This window comes from Cetorhinus maximus, chromosome 16, assembly GCF_964194155.1.
Source record: "Cetorhinus maximus chromosome 16, sCetMax3.hap1.1, whole genome shotgun sequence".
Taxonomy (NCBI): Eukaryota; Metazoa; Chordata; class Chondrichthyes; order Lamniformes; family Cetorhinidae; genus Cetorhinus; species Cetorhinus maximus.
The window spans coordinates 98,230,620-98,257,130 of record NC_135894.1 but is presented as its reverse complement, the minus strand read 5'-3'; the positions used below and the strand labels follow the sequence as shown (position 1 = coordinate 98,257,130).

At 47.4% G+C, this 26,511-nt stretch overlaps 1 protein-coding gene across 1 annotated transcript; it reads right to left on the bottom strand.

Moving 5' to 3' along the window:
* Positions 1-81: 81 nt before the first annotated feature.
* On the bottom strand, positions 82-20,300 carry hspa13 (heat shock protein 70 family, member 13). Its single transcript, XM_078560397.1, has 5 exons — positions 20,229-20,300; positions 13,325-13,665; positions 10,027-10,240; positions 4,616-4,783; positions 82-1,295 (listed from the first exon to the last, which is right to left on the bottom strand). The coding sequence occupies exons 1-5, from the start codon at positions 20,251-20,253 to the stop codon at positions 706-708; spliced, it is 1,338 nt and encodes a 445-aa protein (XP_078416523.1). The 5' UTR covers positions 20,254-20,300; the 3' UTR covers positions 82-705.
* Between the last annotated feature and the right edge of the window lie 6,211 nt (positions 20,301-26,511).

Below are 26,511 nucleotides of genomic sequence, written 5' to 3'. Positions count from 1 at the left end.
CACCATCGAGAATCAACCGCCCACTTCTGTACCTCTCCGAAGGCTGCTCATTCTTCGAGTGCCAGTTTAAGACAAGTGAGTGTTGTCTTGACTCGATGTCCAATGCCCAACACAGGGGAGCAAGCAGAGACAGGAACCCAACCTGCCTTTTCCCGTCACCTGTCCCTGTGACAACTGAGCCCGATCCTACAGGAAAGCCCAAATCAGTCAAGAACAGAAACAGTGTGGGTCGTGGCCGAAATCCACAAACTTCTCCCAGTCCTCTGGGCTTGATGGAACATGATGAGTCACGTTGGCATAGAGAGCCATCAACGAGGTGAGAAAGGAAAACAAAATGGTGCAAATCGCGAAAGCCCAGATTCTACAAATGTTTCAGCAAGCAGCAACATTGGTGACTGGCTCAAAACAATGTGCAATGCAGTCCAAGTATTAATCAGACCCAGTTCACTCAAAAACCACGTTTTAAAAAAAAAGGAACATGGGACTCCAAAGTGCTGAAAAAGCAAAGCTCCCAAAATTAACAATGACTAACCTTGTGGAATGATTTAACAGAAGACTGGGAGGTTGATCTGAAGAGAATGGTGAGTTAACACTAACAGCTCTTTCACCCACCTCTGATCCATACCATCGCACAAAAATAATCGTCTTTCAATCCTTTAGGATTAAGTTCAATGTAGGGGGAGGGGGGACGGTAATGGGAATCCATTAGTTGAAGTTCACTTTCTGTAAATGCCTGTTGGGAATCTCTAGGGCACTGACCTGCAGGGGCCAAGAGCCTCCCATGATCCCTGCCTGTATGGCAACACCAATCACCACCGCCAGGTCAGGATCCACCGAGGTGTTTGGCTCCTTGCCGAAGAACTCGCGGATAACCTGGCGTATTCGAGGAATGCGGGTGGAGCCGCCGACAAGCACGATCTCGTCCACCTCGTACCGTCCCAGGTGACCACGGGACAGCACGTCCTCCACGGGGTCCAGGATCTTCTCGAACAGGTCTCGGTTCAGCTCCTCAAACAGATCCCTGGTCACTATTTCTTTAAACAAAACGTTGCTGCTTCTGCCACTGTCCTCATCTCCTCCTTCAGTGGGATGCCTGGGGTCCGGCAGTGATAGCGGCACCTGGATTAGCACCGAGTCGTAGAGGGTCAGGTTCAGTTTGGCTGCTTCCACGGCTTGGCGCAGGTGGTGCACATCTTGCTTTTGGGTCGGCACAGTTCCATACTGCCGGTGTATCTGGTTAAACAGGAACTGCAGCAACCGCTGGTTGAAATCCTGGCCGCCCAACTGGTTATTGCCTGCATAAATAAATAGCTTGGACAGATTAGAATCTTGCACCACATGAGCAGGTCAGAAGCTAGGAATGCTGCGACGAGTAACTCACCACCTGATTCCTAAAAGCCTGTCCATAATCTACAAAGCACAGGTCAGGAGTGTGATGGAATACTCTCCACTTGCCTGGATGAGCACAGCTCCCACAACACTCAGGAAGCCTGACACCATCCAGGACAAAGCAGGTCGCTTGATTGGCACCCCTTCCACAAACATTCATTCCCTCCACCGCCGATGCACAGTAGCAGCAGTGTGTACCATCTACAAGATGCACTGCAGGAACTCACCAATCCTCCTTAAACAGCACCTTCCAAACCCATGACCACTGCCATCTAGAAGGATAAGGGCAGCATGGGAGCACCACCACTCTCCAAGGCACCCTCCATCATGACGTGGAAATATATCACTGTTCCTTCACTGTCGCTGGGTCAAAACGCTGGAACACCCTCTCTAACAGCGCTGTGGGTGTACCTACGCCACAGGGACTGCAGCGGTTCAAGAAGGCAACACACCACCAGCATCTCAAGGGCAATTAGGGATGGAAAATAAAAGCTAGCCTAGCCAACAACACCCACATCCCATAAATGAATAAAAAAGTGAGGCCATTCGGCCCATTGTGCCTGTGTTGGCTTTTTGAAAGAGTTATCCAATTAGTGGTGGTCCTCTCACTGCTCTATCCCTATAATATTTCAAACATAAAAATCTTCACTCTGTATCTAACCCTGTGCTGTACCTGCTCTGCAAGAGTTTGATTGGGTAGTGTAGAGGGAGCTTCACTCTGCATTTAACCCTGTGCTGTACCTGTCCTGGGAGTGTTTGATGGGGACAGTGTAGAGGGAGCTTTACTCTGTATCTAACCCCGTGCTGTACCTGTCCTGGGAGTGTTTGATGGGGACAGTGTAGAGGGAGCTTTACTCTGTATCTAACCCCATGCTGTACCTGTCCTGGGAGTGTTTGATGGGGACAGTGTAGAGGGAGCTTTACTCTGCATTTAACCCATGGGCCAGGATTTCCCGGCCGGCAAGCAGGGGGCGGGGCTCGCTCGCCGCTGGGTAAAATGACCCGGGATGGCGTCGGGCAGTACTCCCGACGTCATCCCGCCCTATTTAAATTTTCAGGTATTGGGTGCTCAGCAGAATCAGCTGTGCTACCTGAGGCCAATTGAGGCCATTGACAAAGTATTTAAACTAATTAATGGACCTGCCCGTCCAACCTTTAGGTTGGTGGGCAGGCCGGGAGCACTAGCGGGAATTAGGAAAAGCATAAAACCTCAACCACAGGCGGGATGAGGTTTCATGTAAGTTTTACAACATACAATTAAAGTGTATTTAAAAGTGATGGACATGTCCCAACTCATGTGACAGTGTCACATGAGGGGGGACATGTCAGGGAATTTTTTTTCCATTTTTCAGATTTTTTATTGTAGAGCCAATCTCCCTGAGACAGGGCTTAGCCTTAGGGAGATCAGTGCGCGAAAGAGTGCACTCTCAGCTCAGGGAATCTCCCACAATTGGCCCGCCCATGTAAAATGGCAGCGATCAGATGCGCACCTCTGCGCGCCCGCTCTTAAACTTCCCCCCCCCAACAAGGGGAAATTTCTGCCCATGCTTTTTCTGCCCTTCTTCTTGGGAGAATCCAATCTGAGGCCATGGGTCATGTTGACACAGAGTTCCATTTCCCAGTCCTCTTTGAAACGGAGACAAGTACTCTATTTTCATATCTGTTGTATCTGTTGACGTGACCCATTTAAAATTTGGAGATTTGGAAAAGGATTTTGCCTTATTAGTGGATAAGTTTTAAATCAGAATACTAAGATCTACACTACAAAATGACCTCACTTCAAAAGAGCTTCACTGGTTGTAAAGCACTTTATATATTTCAGAGAGTGTGAAAGGTGTGATAGAAATGCAAGTCTTTCTTTCTTTATCCCTTAGTATTAGCTAAAATTGATATAGGAACAGGATTTAAACTTTGCACTGGAATATTAACCACCATAACGCAAACTGTTACCATGTTAGAAAGTCTAAAGACCTGGGTGCCCTGGTCTGAGGTGCGGCTGGTGCTGGGAACATGAATGGAAGGAGCTCTGTTCCCCAACACAAGCATCCTTCATCCTATTAAGCGACAAATACTTGGGCGAGTGCTATCCCAGTTAGGAATACAGGGACTGGAAGAGGCCATTCTGCCCTCGGAGGCCATTCTGCCCTCTGTGCCCCTTCTGCCATTCAATAAGCTCATGGCTGATTTGTATGCTAACGCCTTAAAATGTTTGTCTAGCAAAAATCCATCGCCTTCCAGAATTAAAACTATTAGTTGAACTAAGATCTCCTGGTCATTGTGGGAGGGAGTTCCACACTTCTATCAGCCCTTGCATGAAGTCTTTCCTAACCTAACCATCTCTGGCAGCAAGTGTGTTCCATCTACAAGATGCACTGCAGCTGCTCAGCGAGGGGGTTCCTACAACAGCACCTTCCAAGCCCGTGACCTCTACCACTGAGAAAGACGAGGAAAGCAGATGCATGGGAACACCGACCACCTGCAAGTTCCCCTCCAAGCCACTCACCATCCTGACTTGGAAATATATCACCGTCCCCTCACTGTCGCTGGGTCAAAATCATGGAACTTCCTCCCTAACAGCACTGTGGGTGTCCCTACGCCGCATGGACTGAAGCGGTTCAAGAAGGCAGCTCACCACCACCTTCAGACACCACCTTGGGGTGACTCAAAGGATGGGCAATAGATGCTGGCCGAGCCCATGACATCACATCCAGTGAATGAATAAACAAAAATAAAGTCTCCTGAACATACCCTTGTCTTTGGAATTTTCTACTCCAGCAAGCTGTGGATGCACAGTCATTGAGTATGTTCAAGGCAGGAATTCAAGACAGATAGATATTTGGGTAATATGGGAACTCAGAGGTATGGGGACAGTGCAGGAATGTGAAGTAGAAGATCAACCTTGATCTTATTGAACGGCAGAGCAGAGTTGAAGGATTGAACAGCCTCCTTCAGCTCCCTTTTCTTATGTTCATTCTAAACTTCCCCCACCAGTAGAAAAGAAGTTTCTCTCTATTGACTCTATTGATTTAAATCAAATTAAGTCACCTATTAATCTTCTACATTCATGAGAATACAAATCCAGTTTATGTAATCTCTCCTCATATAATCTTACTCTTGGAACCCGGGTAACACTCTGGCCAATCTACATCGTGCTCCTTCTAAGGTCAATATATCCTTCCCAAAAAGAAGTGACAGTACCCAGAACCATATACCATGACTCCTTTACCTGCCATTGCTCTGGTCAGGAACATTCCTCCTTGTTTGTTCAGCAGGGATACATCCAAGGTGCCACCCCCCAAGTCCACCACTAGCACGTTGGAAACGTCCACCTTGTGAAGCCCGTAGGCCATGGCAGCTGCTGTTGGCTCATTGATCACTCGCAGAATGTCCAATCCTGCAACACAAACAGTCAGTCTCACTAAACTGATTCGCAGCCCTCGAGGCACTAATAGTGGCTGGGGTGGCGCTAACACGACTCGCCCGCTGGAGTGAGAAAATTATAGTACGTTTACATGCACATACACAAAAAACATTTTCAAAAGAGAGCTCAGGTGGAACTTACCTCCCTATCCCCACCAAGTGTAATCAATCTGTGGATTAAGTTACCAGGAAAGGACACTATAAACAGTGTAAATGGTGTCGAGGGATGACTGATGTGCTACTGGGAGCAGCAACAATTAAGGGACGCAGGGTGGCAGCCGGACTGGGGGGTGCCAGGTAGCGGTGGGACTGGGATGTGTGAGGTGGCGGCCGGACTGGGGGGTGTGAGGTGGCGGCTGGACTGGGGGGTGTGAGGTGGCGGCCAGGCTGGGGGGTGCCAGGTATCGGTGGGACTGGGGGGTGCGAGGTGGCGACCGGACTGGGGGTTGCGAGGTGGCGGCCGGACTGGGGGGTGCGAGGTGGCGGCCGGACTGGGGGGTGCGAGGTGGCGATGGGACTGGGGGGTGCGAGGTGGCGGCCGGACTGGGGGGCGCGAGGTGGCGGCCGGACTGGGGGGCGCGAGGTGGCGGCCGGACTGGGGGGCGCGAGGTGGCGGCCGGACTGGGGGGCGCGAGGTGGCGGCCGGACTGGGGGGCGCGAGGTGGCGGCCGGACTGGGGGGCGCGAGGTGGCGGCCGGACTGGGGGGCGCGAGGTGGCGGCCGGACTGGGGGGCGCGAGGTGGCGGCCGGACTGGGGGGCGCGAGGTGGCGGCCGGACTGGGGGGCGCGAGGTGGCGGCCGGACTGGGGGGCGCGAGGTGGCGGCCGGACTGGGGGGCGCGAGGTGGCGGCCGGACTGGGGGGCGCGAGGTGGCGGCCGGACTGGGGGGGGTGCGAGGTGGCGGCCAGGCTGAGGGCAGGAGGTGGGTCGGAGGGATTGAGGGATGTGGTGAGAGGGCAGGTAGGAGGGATTGAGGGATGCGGTGAGAGGGTGGGTAGGAGGGATTGAGGGATGCGGTGAGAGGGTGGGTAGGAGGGATTGAGGGATGTGGTGAGAGGGTGGGTAGGAGAGATTGAGGGATGTGGTGAGAGGGTGGGTAGGAGGGATTGAGGGATGTGGTGAGAGGGTGGGTAGGAGGGATTCAGCGATGTGGTGAGAGGGTGGGTAGGAGGGATTGGGGGATGTGGTGAGAGGGTGCGTGGGACGGATTGAGGGATATGGTGAGAGGGTGGGTGGGAGGGATTGAGGGATGTGGTGAGAGGGTGGGTAGGAGAGATTGAGGGATGTGGTGAGAGGGTGGGTAGGAGGGATTGAGGGATGTGGTGAGAGGGTGGGTAGGAGGGATTCAGCGATGTGGTGAGAGGGTGGGTAGGAGGGATTGGGGGATGTGGTGAGAGGGTGCGTGGGACGGATTGAGGGATATGGTGAGAGGGTGGGTGGGAGGGATTGAGGGATGTGGTGAGAGGGTGGGTAGGAGGGATTGAGGGATGCGGTGAGAGGGTGGGTAGGAGGGATTGAGGGATGCGGTGAGAGGGTGGGTGGGAGGGATTGAGGGATGCGGTGAGAGGGTGGGTAGGAGGGATTGATGGATGCGGTGAGAGGGTGGGTAGGAGGGAGTGAGGGATATGGTGAGAGGGTGCGTGGGAGGGATTGAGGGATATGGTGAGAGGGTGGGTGGGAGGGTTTGAGGGATGTGGTGAGAGGGTGGGTAGGAGGGATTGAGGGATGTGGTGAGAGGGTGGGTAGGAGGGATTGAGGGATGCGGTGAGAGGGTGGGTGGGAGGGATTGAGGGATGTGGTGAGAGGGTGGGTAGGAGGGTTTGAGGGATGTGGTGAGAGGGTGGACAGGGGGGATTGAGGGATGCGGTGAGAGGGTGGGTAGGAGGGGTTGAGGGATGCGGTGTGAGGGTGGACAGGGGGATTGAGGGATGCGGTGAGAGGGTGGGTAGGAGGGGTTGAGGGATGCGGTGAGAGGGTGGGTAGGAGGGATTGAGGGATGTGGTGAGAGGGTGGGTAGGAGGGATTGAGGGATGCGGTGAGAGGGTGGACGGGGGGATTGAGGGATGTGGTGAGAGGGTGGGTAGGAGGGGTTGAGGGATGTGGTGAGAGGGTGGATAGGAGGGGTTGAGGGATGTGGTGAGAGGGTGGACAGGAAGGATTGAGGGATGCGGTGTGAGGGTGGACTGGTGTGCTGATCCATAGGAAAGGAAGGTTGAGCTATGTTTTCTTGTTTCTAACACACATTCTGATGTTCAAGAATCCTCTTCTCAATTCTCTTCAACAGTAGGCAAAGGCATTGTTACTTATTGTATTCGCAGTCAAAGTCTGAAATTGTCATGCTGAAATCAGTCTGTACATTACAGCTATAACCTCATCTCCCTCATTTCTACATGAAGTACTGTTCACCTCATGGCAGCCAGCTGTCTATGAGGGCGATTTATTTCCACCTCCTGCAGTTACTTTAACCATCTAGACATTTTCACACATCAAAACATCAAGTGCATCCTATATGAACTGAGGCAGCAAGTTCAGAGATTTCATCTCCCTGGTGGGCTTGAAATCAGTTCAAAGTGATGGGTGCATCTCCACTGGCTATAAGGATAAAATATGACATCACTTTAGACCGTCACAAGTCAGTTCCTGTAGGGAATGGACCTTCACAGAACAAGGCCAACTGTAGTGTGGCAGGAAATGAACGACCCCGAGCACAGCATCACTGTGTGGGAAGCTGAACCATGTAAGTGAAGGGTCAGAATGTCGATCTGTACGGCACAAGGAGCTTTATACTGTATCTGACCTGTGCTCTACCTGCCCTGGGAGTGTTTAATGTTAAGTGAGCTACTCCACAGAAGTAGCGTTCCTCACTTTGATGAGTGCAATGATTAAAGAGAACAGTTAATGCTGGGACCATGCTGCTCTGTGGATGGTGAAGGGACACTGTGTATCCAGGTTACCGTGCTCCTGCTCCTGACCAAAAGCAAGCAAACCTCAAAATCTTTCAGCTTGGCTCACTTGGCATAACGCTTCAGGTGTTGGCAGCTGAAGCCCTATTCTCAGACTTGGACAGGAGTAACGTGTGCTTCAATGCTAGTTGCAGATGAGATGTTAAATTGGGTCTCCACCTGCCTGCTTCTAGATTGGTGCAGGGAATTCTATGGACTTCATGTTCAATCACCTCCACCTCAACACAGGTTAAAAAAAGCAAATGAGCTGCACGCTCAGTTATTGTAGCGGAATCTTGTTGTGTAGAGTTTGGCTGCCGAGTTTCTCACCTGACAATAACAACTACACTTCAATAAAGTACAGAGTCAATCTTGGCTCAGTGATATCACTCTTGTATGTCAGCAGATTGTTCAGCATATCATTGGGGTACAGTACTGGTGTGGACAGGACTGTCACTGTATAACACTGGGGTACAGTGCTAGTGGGGACGGGTCTGTCACTGTATAACGCTGGGGTACAGTGCTGGTGGGGACAGGTCAGTCACAGTATAACGCTGGGGTACAGTGCTGGTGGGGACAGGTCTGTCACTGTATAACACTGGGGTACAGTACTGTCACTGTATAACACTGGGGTACAGTGCTAGTGGGGACGGGTCTGTCACTGTATAACGGTGGGTGCAGTACTGGTGGGGTCGGGTCTGTCACTGTATAACACTGGGGTACAGTACTGGTGGAGACAGGACTATCATTGTATAACACTGGGGTACAGTACTGGTGGGGACAGGTTTGTCACCGTTTCATGCTGGGGTACAGTGCTGGTGGGTACAGGTCCGTCACTGTATAACACTGGGTGCAGTACCCCTGGGGACAGGTCCGTCACTGTATAACACTGGGGTACAGTACTGGTGGGGACAGGTCCGTCACTGTATAACACTGGGGTACAGTACTGGTGGGGACAGGTCCGTCACTGTATAACACTGGGGTACAGTACTGGTGGGGACAGGTCTATCACTGTATAACACTGGGGTACAGTACTGGTGGGGACAGGTCTGTCACTGTATAACACTGGGGTACAGTACTGGTGGGGACAGGTCTGTCACTGTATAACACTGGGGTACAGTACTGGTGGGGACAGGTCTGTCACTGTATAACACTGGGGTACAGTACTGGTGGGGACAGGTCTGTCACTGTATAACACTGGGGTGCAGTACTGGTGGGGACAGGTCCGTCACTGTATACCCTGGATACACTGCTGGTGGGGACAGGTCTGTCACTGTATAACACTGGGGTACAGTACTGGTGGGGACAGGTCTGTCACTGTATACCCTGGATACACTGCTGGTGGGGACAGGTCTGTCACTGTATACCCTGGATACACTGCTGGTGGGGACAGGTCTGTCACTGTATAACACTGGGGTACAGTACTGGTGGGTACAGGTCTGTCACTGTATACACTGGGTACAGTGCTTGTGGGTGCAGGTTTGTCACTGTATACACTGGGTACAGTGCTGGTGGGTACAGATTTGTCACTGTATGCACTGGGTACAGTGCTTGTGGGTGCAGGTCTGTCACTGTATAACACCAGGTTACAGTGCTGGTGGGGACAGGTCTGTCACTGTATAACACTGGGGTACATTGCTGGTGGGGACAGGTCTGTTACTGTATAATTCTGGGATACAGTGCTGGTGGGGAATGGTCAGTCACTGTATAACACTGGGGTTCAGTGTTTGTGGGGGTAGGTCTGTCATTGTAGAACACTGGGTTACAGTACTGGTGGGAACAGGTCTGTCACTATAACACTAGGGTATAATACTAATGGGTACAGGTCTATCACTGTATAACATAACACCGGGGTACAGTACTGGTGTGGAAAGGTCTGTCACTGTATAACACTAGGGTACATACAACACTGTTGTGTATGGGTCTGTCACCGTATAACACTAGGATGTGGTACTGGTCTGTCACTAATGGTGTTATCGAGGTTGAATTAATGTTATCTCACTGCAGAGACTTGAGCACGTAATCCAGGCTGACACTTGCAGTGCTGAGTCAATGCTGCACTATCAGAGGTGCCATTTTTTCAATGAGGCTTTACATTGAGGCTCCAACTCCCCTTCTCAAGGGAATGCATAAGATCCCATGGCCACTATTTAATAGAAGAGTTCTCCTCAGTGCCCTGAGCCAATTAACCTGCCACAAATTAGGCAAAGATGCCAACCAGAGATGAAAGGAACCTGATGCGATGTCACCACGAGATGGCAAGCAGCCTGCTTACCTGCCAGTTGTGCAGCTTTCACTGTGTGGTTCCTCTGCCTCTCGTCAAACTCTGCTGGTACCGAGATGACAGCTTTGCTCACGGGTGCCCCCAGGTATTGCTCTGCCATCTTCTTCAATTCTAACAGCAACTGGGAACCGATGTACTCAGGCGTGACATGCAACGATTCATTAGCAAAAACAGAGAACTGAGCATCACCCTTGTTGTACAAGATCTGTAAAATGAAAATATACAAATTTCTCAATATGCTACAGAAACAAAGAATACCAAAACTCTCCAAATGCTCCTACTCCATCAACAATGCCAGACCTGTCCCCACCAGTATTGTACCCGAGTGTCATAGTGACAGACCTGTCCCCGCCACTGTACCTCAGTGTTAAATTGTGACAGACCTGTCCCCACCAGTACTGTACCCCAGTGTTATACAGTGACAGATCTGTCCCCACCAGTACTATACCCCAGTGTCATAGTGACAGACCTGTCCCCACCAGTACTGTACCTGAGTGTCACACAGTGACAGATCTGTCCCCACCAGTACTGTAACCCAGTGTTTTACAGTGACAGATCTGTCCCCACCAGTACTGTAACCCAGTGTTATACAGTGACAGATCTGTCCCCACCAGTACTGTAACCCAGTATTTTACAGTGACAGATGTGTCCCCACCAGTACTATACCCCAGTGTCATAGTGACAGACCTGTCCCCACCAGTACTGTACCCGAGTGTCACATAGTGACAGATCTGTCCCCACCAGTACTGTAACCCAGTGTTATACAGTGACAGATCTGTCCCCACCAGTCCTGTACCCCAGTGTTTTACAGTAACGGACCTGTCCCCACCAGTACTGTACCCCAGTGCCATACAGTGACAGATCTGTCCCCACCAGTACTGTAACCCAGTGTTTTATAGTGACAGATCTGTCCCCACCAGTACTGTACCCCAGTGTTTTACAGTGACAGATCTGTCACCACCAGTGCTGTAACCCAGTGTTTTACAGTGACAGATCTGTCCCCACCAGTACTGTACCCGAGTGTCATACAGTGACAGACCTGTCCCCACCAGTACTGTAACCCAGTGTTTTACAGTGACAGATCTGTCCCCACCAATACTGTACCCCAGTGTTATATAGTGTGTTAGGAACAATGTGTACCTTTAAGTTTAAATTATATTTTGTACTTGGGTGTCAAGAAAGGTGAAACCTGGATTTCGTTTCATTTTGAAGTTTTTGTGAGCTGGCTGCCAGGAAGTCTGGGGCCCTGTTTGTATTTTAAATGAAGGTTTTTAACCCCTGATGTGAAGAGATGGGTTACCAAGGAGTTAGTAGTTTAATGAAGTTTAAAAAAATAAAGTAGAAAAACTGTGCTGTTGCCTAGCGAGAGGGGTCCAGACACAGAGAGAGACAGGGAACCACAGAAGGGCGGTCAGTTAATGTGTGTATACCAGAGAGTGCAGGCAGAACATCTAATCTTTCTCATAAGAAATCCTGCAAGCCTGCTGGGGAACTGAGTTTAGGAAACTCATGTGTTTGCCCTGAAGTTGAAGTAATAGTGAGTTTAGATTTCAGCTTTTGGGTGTCTCAGGGAGAGATACCAGCTGAAGAAAAGCATCTAGTGAAAACTCAGAAGTCGACTGGAAGAAAACTGTTTGAAGTTGAGCTAACCCAAGCAAGAAACCTCGGTGTTGAGACAGTGATAAATCGTCACTGGAGTTTTGTGTCTGTAAAGGTTGCTGCGATAAAAGGAATAGTGTGAGTTTGAATCATTTTCTGTTAACTGTATTGAAATCTTTCCAACTGTTTTTGTCTCGTGTAATATAGTGGTATTGGTATAGTGGTAATATAGTGGCTGAGTGGTATTGTTACTAGACCAATGCTCCAGATTCAATAAAAAAATCTGGAATTAAAAGTCTAATAATGACCATGAAACTATTGTCGATTATCGTAAAAGGGAAGGAAATCTGCCATCCTTACCTGGTCTGGCCTACGTGTAGCTCCAGACCCACAGCAACATGGTTAACTCTTAAATGGCCTAGCAAGCCATGCAGTTCTCCAGGGCAATTAGGGATGGGCAATAAATACTGGGCACATCCCATGCATGAATAATACAAAAGTAAAAATTATTCTTTTTTAACTGGCAGACTCTTGTGAATGTGTCAGATGTAACAATGTAACTGAGCTCCACGCTTTTTAAAAAAAACAAAGTTAGGATCCAGCAAGCCAGGTTTCACTCTGGGATCTGGCTAGTCCAGGATTAACATCAGCTGGGATCATAACAAGTGACAGACTTCTCCCCACCAGCATTGCACCAGCGTAATACAGTGAGTACCCATCAGTACTGTACTTCTCAGGGATATTTATTGAGGAGTGACATACACACTAGACTTTATAACACGTACAGGTAGAAAACCCATTTTGAGCTACATGACCCAGAAGGAGGCCATTTGGCACATTGTGCCAGTGCTGGTTCTTTGAAATAAAAACTGTCCAATTAATGCTTCCTTGCTCTTTCCCAACACCCTATAAATTTCTCCTTTTCAAGTACATATCTAACATCCTGTGAGAGTTACTATTGAATCTGCCTCCACCAACCTTTCAGGGAAGTCGCACCTACTAACTTCTTTTCTCCCAGCCTCGCTCATTCTTTTGCTAAATATCTTAAATCTATGTCCTCTGGTAACCGACTCATCTGCCACTGGTAACAGTTTCTCCATATTTACCCCATCAAAATCCTTCACAATTTTATTCATAACTCTGTCAATCTCCCCTTAACGTAAGAACATAGGAAAGAGGAGCAGGAGTAGGCCATCCAACCCTGCTCAGCCATTCGATAAGATCACGGTTTAACTGGTCCTGGTGTCAGCTCCGCTTTCCTGTCTGTCCCTTCATAATCCTGGGCTCCCATGTCAATCAAAAATCTGTCTAACTCAGCTTTGAATATATTCAATGACCCGGCCTCCACCACTCTCTAAAGAAGTGCATTCCAAACAGTAACCTCCTGCAAGAAGAAATTCTTCCTCATCTCTGTCTTAACCTTCTTGCTTTAAGGATTGCCTCTTCTCATTCTTCCGTCCAAAATCGATCACTTCAGGTTTCTGTGCTATATTTTATTCACTGTCTATGTCCTCCTGAAGTTTTCTCTTATCCATCTCTACTCCATGTGGAACAACCTTTGTTTCTCTCATCCCTGGTACCATTTCAGTAAATTGCTTCTGCGCTCCCTCCAAGGCATTGGCCAGCCCCTTCCTAAAAATTGTGCTGCGCCCAGAGTTGGAATAAATGATCAAAACACTTCCATCATTACCTTAAACTGGTAGCGGCTGCTTTCAGTCCTCAGTTCCTCCGGTGTGAAGCGCTTCCCTATGAAGCGTTTAGCATCGTACACAGTGTTCAGTGGGTTGGCATCTGCCAGTTCCTGCGCCTCGTACCCTACCAGTATCCCTTGGTCGGTGAACAACACCACACTTGGCAAACTCTTCCGCCCAGCCTTGTCTGCAATCACCTCCACCTTGCCAGTGCCAGGCTGGAAAACGCCAACCGAGCAGTAGGTGGTGCCAAGGTCCACGCCGATCACCTTCGGTTTGGGTGGGGGCAGGTACTGCTGTGCCAAGTACCCAGCCAATAGGAGGGCCAGGATAGAGGAGCCTGGGGAAATACAAGAACCCGAGTGAGAGACCACTTCAAACCAGACAAGACGAAACTCGAGCGAAGCTATAGTGCGGTGTCTTTCTCTTTGAGTGCCTCCTGCTCACTCAACCAAAAACCCAACAAAAACCCAACTGTTACTCAATGGACAAAACACTCCCTTTAAGTCCGAAGGTTCTGGGTTTAAATCCCACTCCAGAGGCTTGAGCACAAAATCTAGACTGACACTCCAGTGCAGTACTGAGGGAGCACTGCATTGTCAGAGATGACATTTATAAACTGAGTCCACCTGCCCCCTTAGTAAAAGGCCCACAACACAACTGGAATAAAATTAGGGAATTCTCTCCGGTGTCCAGGCCAATTCTCTCTCAACGAACTTCCGTTAAAAAAACACCTGGTCATTATCTCATTGGTTTTTGTGGCCATAGATTCACCAATGAGGAACTAGTACACTGGGTAAAGGTACACACAGGAACTCTGGATAAGGAATAATACCTTTGACATTAGCCATAGCATTTTCATTAGAGTCAGAAGATTGTGGGTTCGAGCCCCTGTCGGGAATCTTGAGCTCAAAATCCAGGCTGACACCCCTGGTGCCAGTACTGAGAGTGTGGCAGGAATGTTAAATAGAGACTGTTATGGTTTATTAGTTGAACAGCTCACAGTCCAGATTCACATGAAAGGTGGGCATATGGGGTTCCAGAGGGCATATGGCATCCATGCCCAGGAGAGTGAGAGAGAGAAAGGGAGTGCGCGAGAGAGAGAGAGAGAGAGAGAGAGAGAGAGAGGGTGAGAGACAGAGACAGAGAGAGAGAGGGTGAGAGAGATAGAGAGGGGGTAGGAGAGGGGGTGGGAGGTGAGACAGAGAGGGCGAGAGAGAGAGGAGAGAAAGAGGGAGAGGGATGGAAGAGAGAGAAAGAGGAAGAGAGAGAGAAAGACACAGAACAGGGAGGAAAAACAAACCAACTGGGATGAGATTTCACATTTGTATGCATTGCTATGAGCACTCTACGAGTTAATTTAAATCACTACAGCTACTGAGGAGAAGCAAGCTTGACATTGGGCATTTTGCATTTAATCACCGTAGAGACATTTTTAAACTGTCTTTTTTCACCTGATCAGCGCATCACACCGTTCACTAAAATAATATCAGGGAAGGAGAGGAAAAAAAAGTGTGCGGTAATCTCATTTGTACTTATGTCAGTGGTTCAGCGATATCATCCTCACCTCGGAGTCAGAATCTAGTGGGTTCAAGTCTCCACTCTATAGACACGAGCCCATGTTCTAGGCTGACTCTTCCAGTGTAGTATTGAGGGAGTGCTGCATTGTTGGAGGTGCCATCTTGAAGATGAAATGTTAACCCAAGGCCATGTCTGTCCTCTTAGGTGCATGTAAAAGATCCCAAGGTTCTATTCTAGGAAAAGTAGGTGAGTGCTTCCCAATGTCCTGACCAATATTTATCCTTCAATCAACACCATTAAATAAAAATGGTCATTAACACATCGTTGTTTGTGGGAGCTTGTTGTGTGCAAATTGGCTGCTGTGTTTCCTACGACAGTGACTATATTTCAAAAAGTATTTCATTGGCTGTGAAGAGGCTTGGGATGTCCGGAGATTGTGAAAAATGCTATATAAATGCAAGTCCTTTATTTATTTCTCCAGTTTGGAAAGTGCTCACAATGGTGGTAGCTGTCATTAACAGTGCTATCAAAGGCACTTACTCAGCAACAACCTGTTCACTGACACTCAGTTTGAGTTTCATAGATCCTATAGACTCTGGAACAGTTCCCACAAATTGGAGGATAGCTAATGTAACCCCACTATTTAAAAAGGGAGGTAGAGAGAAAACAGGGAATTATAGACCAGTCAGCCTGACGTCGGTAGTAGGGAAAATTCTAGAGTCCATTATTAAAGATTTAATAGCTGAGCGTGTGGAAAACAGTGGCAGAATCGGACAGAGTCAACATGGATTTATGAAAAGGAAATCACACTTGACAAATCTACTGGAATTTTTCGAGGATGTAACTAGTAGAGTTGATGAGGGGGAGCCAGTGAATGTGGTTTATTTGGACTTTCAGAAGGCTTTTGACAAAGTCCCACATAAGAGATTAGTGTGTAAAATTAAAGCGCATGGATTGGGGGTAGTGTATTGAGATGGATAGAAAACTGGTTGGTAGACAGAAAACAAAGAGTAGGAATAAACGGGTCTTTTTCCGAATGGCAGACAGTGACTAGTGGGGTGCCGCAGGGATTGGTACTGGGACCCCAGCTACTCACAATATATATTAATGATTTAGATGAGGGAACTAAATATAGTATCTCCAAATTTGCAACTGACACAAAGCTGGGTGGGAGGGTGAGCTGTGAGGAGAATGCAGAGATGCTTCAGTGTGATTTGGACAAGCTGAGTGAGTGGGTAAATGTATGGCAGATGCAGTATAATGTGGATAAATGTGAGGTTATCCACTTTGGTAGCAAAAACAGCAAGGCAGATTATGATCTGAATGGCTATAAATTGAGAGAGGGTAATGTGCATCGAGACCTGGGTGTCCTCGTACACCAGTCGCTGAAGGTAAGCATGCAGGTGCAGCAGGTGATAAAGAAGGCAGATGGTATGTTGGCCTTCATAGCCAGAGAATTTGAGTTCAGGAGCAGGGGTGTCTTGCTGCAATTATATAGGGCCTTGGTGAGACCACACCTGGAATATTGTGTGCAGTTTTGGTCTCCTTATCTGAGGAAGGATGTTCATGCTATAGAGGGAGTGCAGCGAAGGTTTACCACACTGATTCCTGGGATGGCGGGACTGACATATGAGGAGAGATTGAGTCGGTTAGGATTATATTCGCTGGAGTTCAGAAGAATGAGGAGGGATTTCATAGAAACCTATAAAATTATAACAGGACTAGACAGGGTAGATGCAAGAAGGATGTTCCCGAAGGTGGGGGAGTCCAGAACCAGGGGTCACAGTCTAAGGATACGGGGTAGACCGTTTAGGACTGAGATGAGGAGAAATTTCTTCACCCAGAGAGTGGTGAGTCTGTGGAATTCGCTACCACAGAAAGTAGTTGAGGTCAAAACAGTGTATGTTTTCAAGAAGGAGTTAGATATAGTTCTTGGGGCAAAAGGGATCAAAGGATATGGGGAGAAAGCAGGAGCAAGCTATTGAGTTGGATGATCAGCCATGATCATAATGAATGGTGGAGCAGGCTCGAAGGGCCGAATGGCCTACTCCTGCTCCTATTTTCTATGTTCCTATGATACTTGTGGCAGTATTGTTCCACAATCCAATCGCATTTATACAAGAGTCACACTTTACGTGATGTGCCCTGGATACTGAGTGTCTGGAGGCTGACTGACCAGAGATGCATCGCAGATGAGCCTGATCCTGCTGTCAATTGAAGTCTTCGCTATAGGGTTCACTCAGCAAGGAACAACTGCCACCCCAGTAAGCTCCTGGACTACTGTCCAAAAGAAAACAGATCTCTCCTGGAACCCTGGCTAACACTCCTTCCTCAATCAACAAAAGGGGAAAATTAGAGGGGAACATCACAGCCCAATACTAAAAACATAGCTCTCAATCTGCCTAGGATTTTGGATGCAGAGCTATGTGCCTCAGTGCAACCTTCACTGGATGAGAGTTTACTGATGCAATTCTGCTCAATTCCCCAGCTCACTAACACAATGCCTGCTACAGTAATAATTTTAGAACATAATTCATCGCCAAGATGTGGGCTTCACTGGAAAGGTCAACAGTTATTGCTCATCCCTGGATGCCCTGTATTGACACAGTTGAGCGGTCATTTCAGAAGCAGTTAAAAACCATGTGGGATTGGAGTCACAAAGGCCAGACAGGATAAGGATGGAAGATTTTCTTGCCAGCTAAGTTTTATGTCAATCGAACAGCATCATAGTTACTTTTACTGAAGCCAGCTTTTTGCTTGCAGGTTTATCTATTCTTTTAAAACTGAATCTAAATACAAAGTTCAGGAATTTTATCCCCCTAGATTACTAGCCCAGTGACATAGCCACTGCACTACCATACTCCCCTGTATACATATATTGTCTGGCACAGTAAGAGGTAGTCATATTCAGTGTCCAGTACAGTAACACTGACATCCCAATGAGTAACACGCATCCTTTCAAGTTCAAATTAATACAAAGTTATTTTTCTCAGAAGGCTTTGCACTGCCAACAAAAATGTCACCTCTTTAATCAACAAACGCCAGCTCTCCAAAAAATACCTCCTGCACCAAATGCTTTGGATCTTATCTCGACAAAAATACATCTAATGTTTGGTTTGTTTTCAGGAGCACAGATTGGGATTGAAGGATATTCAGGGCACAGTTAAAAATACTGTAACACCCAGTACCGAAATCACACGTCAACATGTGCACGATGACCTTCCAGAACATGTTCAACAATGACGCTAACTTCACTGGAACTTCTCCCCCGCTCTTTCTGAAGGTGCCCTTTTAACCAGGGACCTTACCCCCCATCTCCACAAGGGCCCTTCAGTAGGCAGCCAAGTGGCCACTAGCCTCATGTGACCCGACACCATGAGCGTCAGCAGGCCATGTGATCATGCGGGCAACACAGCTGAGCATTAACCCAAAAGCAAAGGCAGGGTATACACATAGAATATGCATAAAACATATATCTACACAAATAAATAAATTATATGCAAAAATTACATATTTTGGATATTTATAAACACACAGCATGCACAGGAAGAGATTATATACACATCTATATATGTACATATTTATTTTATACACCGGGAAATATCATACAGATCGATATATTTATTTCCTACAGCTAAGAATTATATATACAAGATGACAGGTTTATATCAAATAAATACAAGCAAATACTGCTCCATAAGTACAAAGTTACTATGAGGACATCTAAAATAAGATGATAGGAGGTAACAAGCAGCATTACATTTCTCTAAGTCGTGTTATTGTAGGGATACATGATAGATGTCTGTATATAATGGAAGATGCTGGTACATCTCTAGGAGATGCTATATTGCTCTATGTTAAGAGAGGAATATATGATAGACATATATAATGGGACATCATAGCATGGTTATTCACAGGAGGCTATTCAGCTTGGCAAGGGCAATTTAGCTAGTCCCACATCTCTGCCTTTTCCCCATAGCCTTGCAATTTTTTTTCTCATCAAGACGCTTATCCAGTTCCCTTTTGAAAACCATGATTGAATCTGCCTCCACCACACACTCAGGCAGTGCATTCCAGATCCTAACCACTTGCTGGGTAAAAAATGTTTTTCCTCCTGTCACCTCTGGTTCTTTTGTCAATTATCTTAAATCTGAGACCTCTGGTTCTCGATCCTTCCTCCAATGGGAACAGTTTTTCCCTATCTAGTCTATCCAGACACCTCATGATTTTGAGCACCTCTATCAAATCTCCTCTCAGCCTTCTCTTCTCCAATTAAAACAGTCCCGGCTTCCCCAATCTATCCATGTAACTGAAGTTCCCCATTCCTGGAATCATGCGCATGAATCTTTTCTGCACTCTTTCTAAAGCCTTCATATTCTTCCTAGTGTGTGGTTACCAGAGATGTTAGTATATATCGAACAGATGCTGTGCTGCTCTGTAAGCAGTGTGATTATAGGGATATACAATCAACATATATAATGGGAGACAGGTCTATAGGCAGTGAGAATATAGAGATATATGATCAATGTATATGATGGGAGATAGGTCTAAAGGCAGTGAGACTATAGGGATATATGATCAATGTATATAATGGGAAATAGGTCTATAGGTGGGAGACTATAGGGATATATGGCCAATGTATATAATGGGAGATAGGTCTATAGGCAGTGAGACTATAGGAATATATAATCAATGTATATAATGGGAGATAGGTCCATCAGCTGAGAGACTGTAGGGGTATGTGATTAACATAAATAATGGGAGATATGTCTATAGGCTGTGAGACTATAGGAATATATGATCAACATATATAATGGGAGATAGGTCCATAGGCTTTGAGACTATAGGGATATGTGATTAACATATATAATGGGAGATAGGTCTATAGGCTGTGAGACTATTGGGATATATGGTCAATGTATATAATGGGAGATAGGTCTATAGACAGTGAGACTATAGGGATATATGGCCAATGTATATAATGGGAGATCGGTCCATAGGCTGTGAGACTATAGGAATATATGATCAATGTATATAATGGGAGATAGGTCCATAGGCTGTGAGACTATAGGGATATATGATTAACATATATAATGGGAGATAGGTCTATAGGCTGTGAGACTATGGGGATATATGACCAATGTATATTATGGGAGATAGGTCTATCGGCAGTGAGATTATAGGAATATATGATCAATGTATATTATGGGAGATAGGTCTATCGGCAGTGAGATTATAGGAATATATGATCAATGTATATAATGGGAGATAGGTCTATAGGCTGTGAGACTATAGGGATATATGATCAATGTATATAATAGGAGATTGTTGTGTAAGATGCCCTGTGGACACAGACTGATCCCGGAGACGGGGGACACTCACCCAGGATGGCCATCGCCCCGGCCATAGTGTGACAGCTGCTCAGAGCGCTACGCCCGCTTTGGTCCCGCTGTGATCCCGGTGGTGACCCGCTTTGATCCCTCTTTGGTCCCGCTGTGATCCCGGTGGTGACCCGCTTTGGTCCCTCTTTGGTCCCGCTGTGATCCGGGTGGTGACGCGCACTGATCCCGCTCTGATTCCGCCACCGCCACCGAGGCTCCAGAAACCGACTCTCCTCACAAGGCTGACTGTCCCTAGCGGCACCCAGGGGATGCCGGGACTTGTAGTCTTCCCCGCCTTTCCTGTTCTGCCTTTCCCACGACATCCGGGTTTTTTGGGACAGCAACTCCCGGCGTGCCCCGCGAGCCCACGGCGGTGGGCGCTGGGGAAGGAGAGCTGACGAGGATCCGAAGGAGGCAAGAGCAGCCCCTCCCAGGCTGCGTTACTGACACTGGCACCTACAGATCGGAGGAGGAACACAGCGATAAAAACAAAAAACTACTGCGGATGCTGGAAATCCAAAACAAAAACAGAATTACCTGGAAAAACTCAGCAGGTCTGGCAGCATCGGTGGAGAATAAAAGAGTTGACGTTTCGAGTCCTCACGACCCTTCAGCAGAACTGAGTATAGTTAGGAGAGGGGTGAAATATAAGCTGGTTTAAGGTGGGGTGCGAGGGGGAGAGAAGTTGAGGGTGGGGTGGTTGTAGGGACAAGCAACAGTGATAGGAGCAGATAATCAAAAGATGTCACAGACAAAAGGATCAAAGAGGTGTTGAAGGTGGTGATATTATCTAAGAGAATGTGCTAATTAAGAATGGATGGCAGGACACTCAAGGTACAGCTCTAGTGGGGGTGGGGTGGAAAGACTGACAAGGTATTAGTTGTAGATTTAAAAATAATGGAAATAGGTGGGAAAAGAAAAATCTATATAAATTATTGAAAAAAACAAAAGGGAGGGGGAGGAAACGGATGGGGATGGGGAGTTTAAGATCTAAAGTTGTTGAATTCAATATTCAGCCCGGAAGGCTGTAAAGTGCCTAGTCGGAAGATGAGGTGCTGTTCCTCCAGTTTGCGTTGGGCTTCACTGGAACAATGCAGCAAGCCAAGGACAGACATGTGGGCAAGAGAGCAGGGTGGAGTGTTAAAATGGCAAGCGACAGGGAGGTTTGGGTCTTCCTCGCGGACAGACCGCAGGTGTTCTGCAAAGCGGTCACCCAGTTTGCGTTTGGTCTCTCCAACGTAGAGGAGACCGCATTGGGAGCAACGAATGCAGTAGACTAAGTTAGGGGGAATGCAAGTGAAATGCTGCTTCACTTGAAAGGAGTGTTTGGGCCCTTGGACGGTGAGGAGAGAGGAAGTGAAGGAGTAGGTGTTGCATCTTCTGCGTGGGCATGGGGAGGTGCCATAGGTGGGGGTTGAGGAGTAGGGGGTGATGGAGGAGTGGATCAGGGTGTCCCAGAGGGAACGATCCCTATGGAATGCCGCCAGGGGGGGTGAAGGGAAGATGTGTTTGGTGGTGGCATCATGCTGGAGTTGGCGGAAATGGCGGAGGATGATCCTTTGAATGCGGAGGCTGGTGGGGTGATAAGTGAGGACAAGGGGGACCCTATCATGTTTCTGAGAGGGAGGAGAAGGCGTGAGGGCGGATGCGCGGGAGATGGGCCGGACACGGTTGAGGGCCCTGTCAACGACCGTGGGTGGAAAACCTCAGTTAAGGAAGAAGGAGGACATGTCAGAGGAACTGTTTTTGAAGGTAGCGTCATCAGAACAGATGCGACGGAGGCGAAGGAACTGAGAGAATGGGATGGAGTCCTTACAGGAAGCGGGGTGTGAGGAGCTGTAGTCGAGGTAGCTGTGGGAGTCGTTAGGCTTGTAATGGATATTGGTGGACAGTCTAGCACCAGAAATTGAGACAGAGAGGTCAAGGAAGGGAAGGGAAGTGTCAGAGATGGACCATGTGAAAATGATGGAGGGGTGGAGATTGGAAGCAAAATTAATAAATTTTTCCAGGTCCCGACGAGAGCATGAAGCAGCACCGAAGTAATCATCGATGTACCGGAGAAAGATTTGTGGGAGGGGGCCGGAGTAGGACCGAAACAAGGAAAGTTCCACATACCCCATAAAGAGACAGGCATAGCTGGGGCCCATGCAGGTACCCATAGCCACACCTTTTATTTGGAGGAAGTGAGAGGAGTTAAAGGAGAAATTGTTCAGTGTGAGAACAAGTTCAGCCAGACAGAGGAGAGTAGTGGTGGATGGGGATTGTTCGGGCCTCTGTTCAAGGAAGAAGCTAAGGGCCCTCAGACCATCCTGGTGGGGGATGGAGGTGTAGAGGGATTGGACATCCATGGTGAAGAGGAAGCGGTTGGGACCAGGGAACTGGAAATTGTTGATGTGACGTAAGGTGTCAGAGGAATCACGGATGTAGGTGGGAAGGGACTGGACAAGGGGAGAGAGAAGGGAGTCAAGATAACGAGAAATGAGTTCCGTGGGGCAGGAACAGGCTGACACGATCGGTCTGCCGGGACAGTTCTGTTTGTGGATTTTGGGTAGGAGGTAGAAGCGGGCCGTCCGAGGTTGGGCGACTATCAGGTTGGAAGCTGTGGGAGGAAGATCTCCAGAGGAGATGAGGTCAGTGACAGTCCTGGAAACAATGGCTTGATGTTCTGTGGTGGGGTCATGGTCCAGGGAGAGGTAGGAGGAAGTGTCTGCGAGTTGACGCTTAGCCTCCGCGAGGTAGAGGTCAGTGCACCAGACAACAACAGCACCACCCTTGTCAGCGGGTTTGATGACAATGTTGGGGTTGGACCTGAGAGAACGGAGTGCAGTAAGTTCAGAGAGAGACAGATTAGAATGGGTGAGAGGAGCAGAGAAATTGAGACGGCTAATGTCACGCCGACAGTTCTCAATGAAAAGTTCAAGAGAAGGTAAGAATCCAGAGGGAGGGGTCCAGGTGGAGGGAGAATATTGGAGGTGGGTAAAAGGATCCATTGAACGGGGAGAGGACTCCTGCCCAAAGAAGTGAGCACGGAGACGAAGACGGCGGAAGAAGAGTTCAGCATCATGCCGAGCCCGAAATTCATTGAGATGAGGGCGTAAGGGTATGAAACTAAGTCCTTTGCTGAGCACTGAACGTTCAGCATCGGAGAGGGGAAGGTCAGGGGGTATAGTGAATACACGGCTGGGGCTGGGATTGGAAGATGAGGTGGGGACGGAGGGACAAGCAGAGGTGGAGGGTCCCAGATGGGTGTTGGTGTCGATGAGTTGTTGGAGCTTGCGTTCCTTAGCACTTGAGAGAAAGAGAAAAAGTTTCTTGTTGAGGCGTCGGATGAGGCGAAGAATAAAATGAAACTGGGGGCACGTGCAGCTTTGAAAAAGGGTGCGGCGGTGCTGCTGGAGGGAGAGGTCGAGTGTGTTCATAGGGTTCAAAGGGTGCGGCGCATGGCACTGAGTGTGGATCTCAGAATGCGACGGGAACAGCAGTCCGAGAAACGTTTTATGTCCCGGAGATACCTGTAATCCTGGGTGGGTTCGAAACAAGAGGGATGGAATTCCAGTTGAAATCCACGTGGGGTGAGTCAGAGACGGAGACAGTCACTGAGAAAGGAAATATGGCTGTGAAAGCGGGTTTTAGTAAACACCTTCTCAAACACCGGGAGAGAAATGGAAAGCAATGAAGGTGAACAAGGCAGAAGAGACAGGCGGAAATCCTGTCGGAGAACAGAGCGATACTTCTTCAAGGAAGGCATTACACAGCATCTAACTCAAATTCTTAATTTGGTGTTTCCTGGGCATCTGGGGCACTGTATCAATCCGCTTGTTCATTTATAACGTTTGTACTATGGCTGTGGGGGTCTTGTGGTGCAGTGGGTAGTGTCCCTTCCTCCTCAAACCAGAGGTTCTGGGTTCAAGTCCCACTCTAGGACTTGAAGAACCATGGAAGGTGCAGTCATAGTGCAACCAAGTAGGCTGAGTATCAATTTGTAAATCCTTCCAACATGCACCTATGGCAGGTGGAAAGAGATTCCTGGTCAGCCATGTGATGGAAAGAAATTGGAGCCTCTACTGTAGAGTAAAGGGTTAATGGTTTTATTAATTAGATGATGATGTAAGCATGACATTAGAGTCAGATGACCAAGAGCCAAGATACACATCAGCCTGTGTCCAGGGAACAATGTACTTACCAAGAGGTCTTGGGTGTAAATAAATAGTTTTGAGAAAAACTAAATACTGACTATCTCCAAGTCACTCCGAATCGTGAAATCTCATTGAGCCAGAAGAACTATGAACATGCAAATTAAGAGTAAGCCACTCAACCCTCAAGCCTGATCTGATTGTAACCTAAACTCTACATTTCTACCTACCCCCGATAACCTTTCAGCCCCTTACCAAGAACCTGTCTACCTCTGCCTTAAAAACATTCAAAGATTCTGCTTCCACCACCACCAAATACTCATGACCCTCTGAGAGAAAAAGCTTCTCCTCATCCCTGTTTTAAAAGGGTAACCCCTTATTTTTAAACAGTAACCCCTAGTTCTAGGTTCTCCCACAAGGCAAAACATCCTTTCAACATCCACCCTGTCAAGTCTCCTCAGAATCTTATATAGTTCAATCAAGCTGCCTCTTATTCTTCTCAACTCCAGTGATGCAAGCCTAGCCTGTCCAACATTTCCTCATAAAACAACCTGCTCATTACAGGTATTAATCTAATAAAGCTTCTCTGAACTGCATTTACATCTTCCTTAAATAAGGAGACCAACACTGTACACAGTACTCCAGATGTGGTCTCACCAATGCCCTGTATAATTGAGCATAATCTCCCTACTTTTGTATTGAATTGCCCTCGCAATAAACAATACCATTCTATTAATTTTCCTAATTACTTGCTGTACCTGCATATTAACCTTTTGCAATTCATGCACTAGGACACCCAGATCCCTTTGTATCTCAGAGCTCTGCGACCTCTCATCACTTAGATAATATGCTTCTCTTTTATTCTTCCTGCCAAAATGGACAACACAAGTAAAGGGCAACAAATGAAACCATCTACCATCACTATCCATAGCTCCAGACTACAACATGTGTGTAAAAGTCACTACAGCAACTCAGACTTCTTGGGGTGGCTCAGCTGGATGGCTGGTGTGGTTCAGATTGATGCCAATAGTACAGGGTTCAATTCCTGTTCAAGCTGGGGTGGACCCAGGACCTACATCCTTGCCTACCCATGGTGGAGATCTTGGTGTTGTAGGTTGGACCTGCCCTTGGGTAAAGAACAGAAGAATGAGAGGACTAAACTGTGGAGTTTACACTTCATAAAGGTCATAGAACCAAAGCATAGAAAGAGCCCACTTGGCCCATTGTTTCCACACTGGTTGAAAAGTGAGCCACCCAGCCTAATCTCACTTTCCAGCATTTGGTCCATGGCCCTGCAGGTTACGACACTTGACATGCATATCCAGACACCTTTTAAATTAGTTAAGGGTTTCTGCCTATAATTTGCCATCTTCATTGAGACCTCTCTGATTCTACCCTATTTATACTTTTAAATATACTCAATAACATTTATATACAGCCTTAATATAGTTAAACATGTGTTATGAAACTATTAATGTATATACTATTATTGGAAAATATACTTCTTTTAAAATAGAGGTTTAGCCTGTGGATGCATCTTAATTGGAGTAAAGCAGCTAGTCTGGGTGATTTGATGTGTGCTAGTTTTGAGATGTAAGAGAAGTTGAGTGCATTGGCATTTTTTGAATAGAGCATTCAAGAAATGGGATGAAATCTGGCACCTAGCTAACAGAGACCATGCAATATGTTTGTATTACTAATAAAATTGGTACTATGAAAGGGGTTTTATTGTTAAAAGAAGTGGAGTTCAAAGAGGCTGGTGATACAATGAGAATTTACATTCAATGAGCTGTGTTGGATATAACTGATAGCAATTTTGTGTGTGCAGGGCAGAGGCAATGTAAGATCAAAGCCTGTAAGCCTACAACTGTCTCCACTGGAACCAAAGTGAAAGGAACCTCATTTTCAATTTGTACGGTGAAAATGCTTTGTCTGATAGTACTAATTTGTAGCCATTTGTATGTATTTAATGCGCTGTTACTTAATAAAATCTTTAATTTAGTTTAATATAAAACCTCTTGGGAGCTGATGGTCTGAATCCTGAATTTAGACTTGCATTTCAAACATACAAAAATAAAGTATAGGTTATGACAGTTGTTTAAAGTTTCCCTCTGGGATTTTGAAATAACTCAACTTTACCAAACTGCTTTT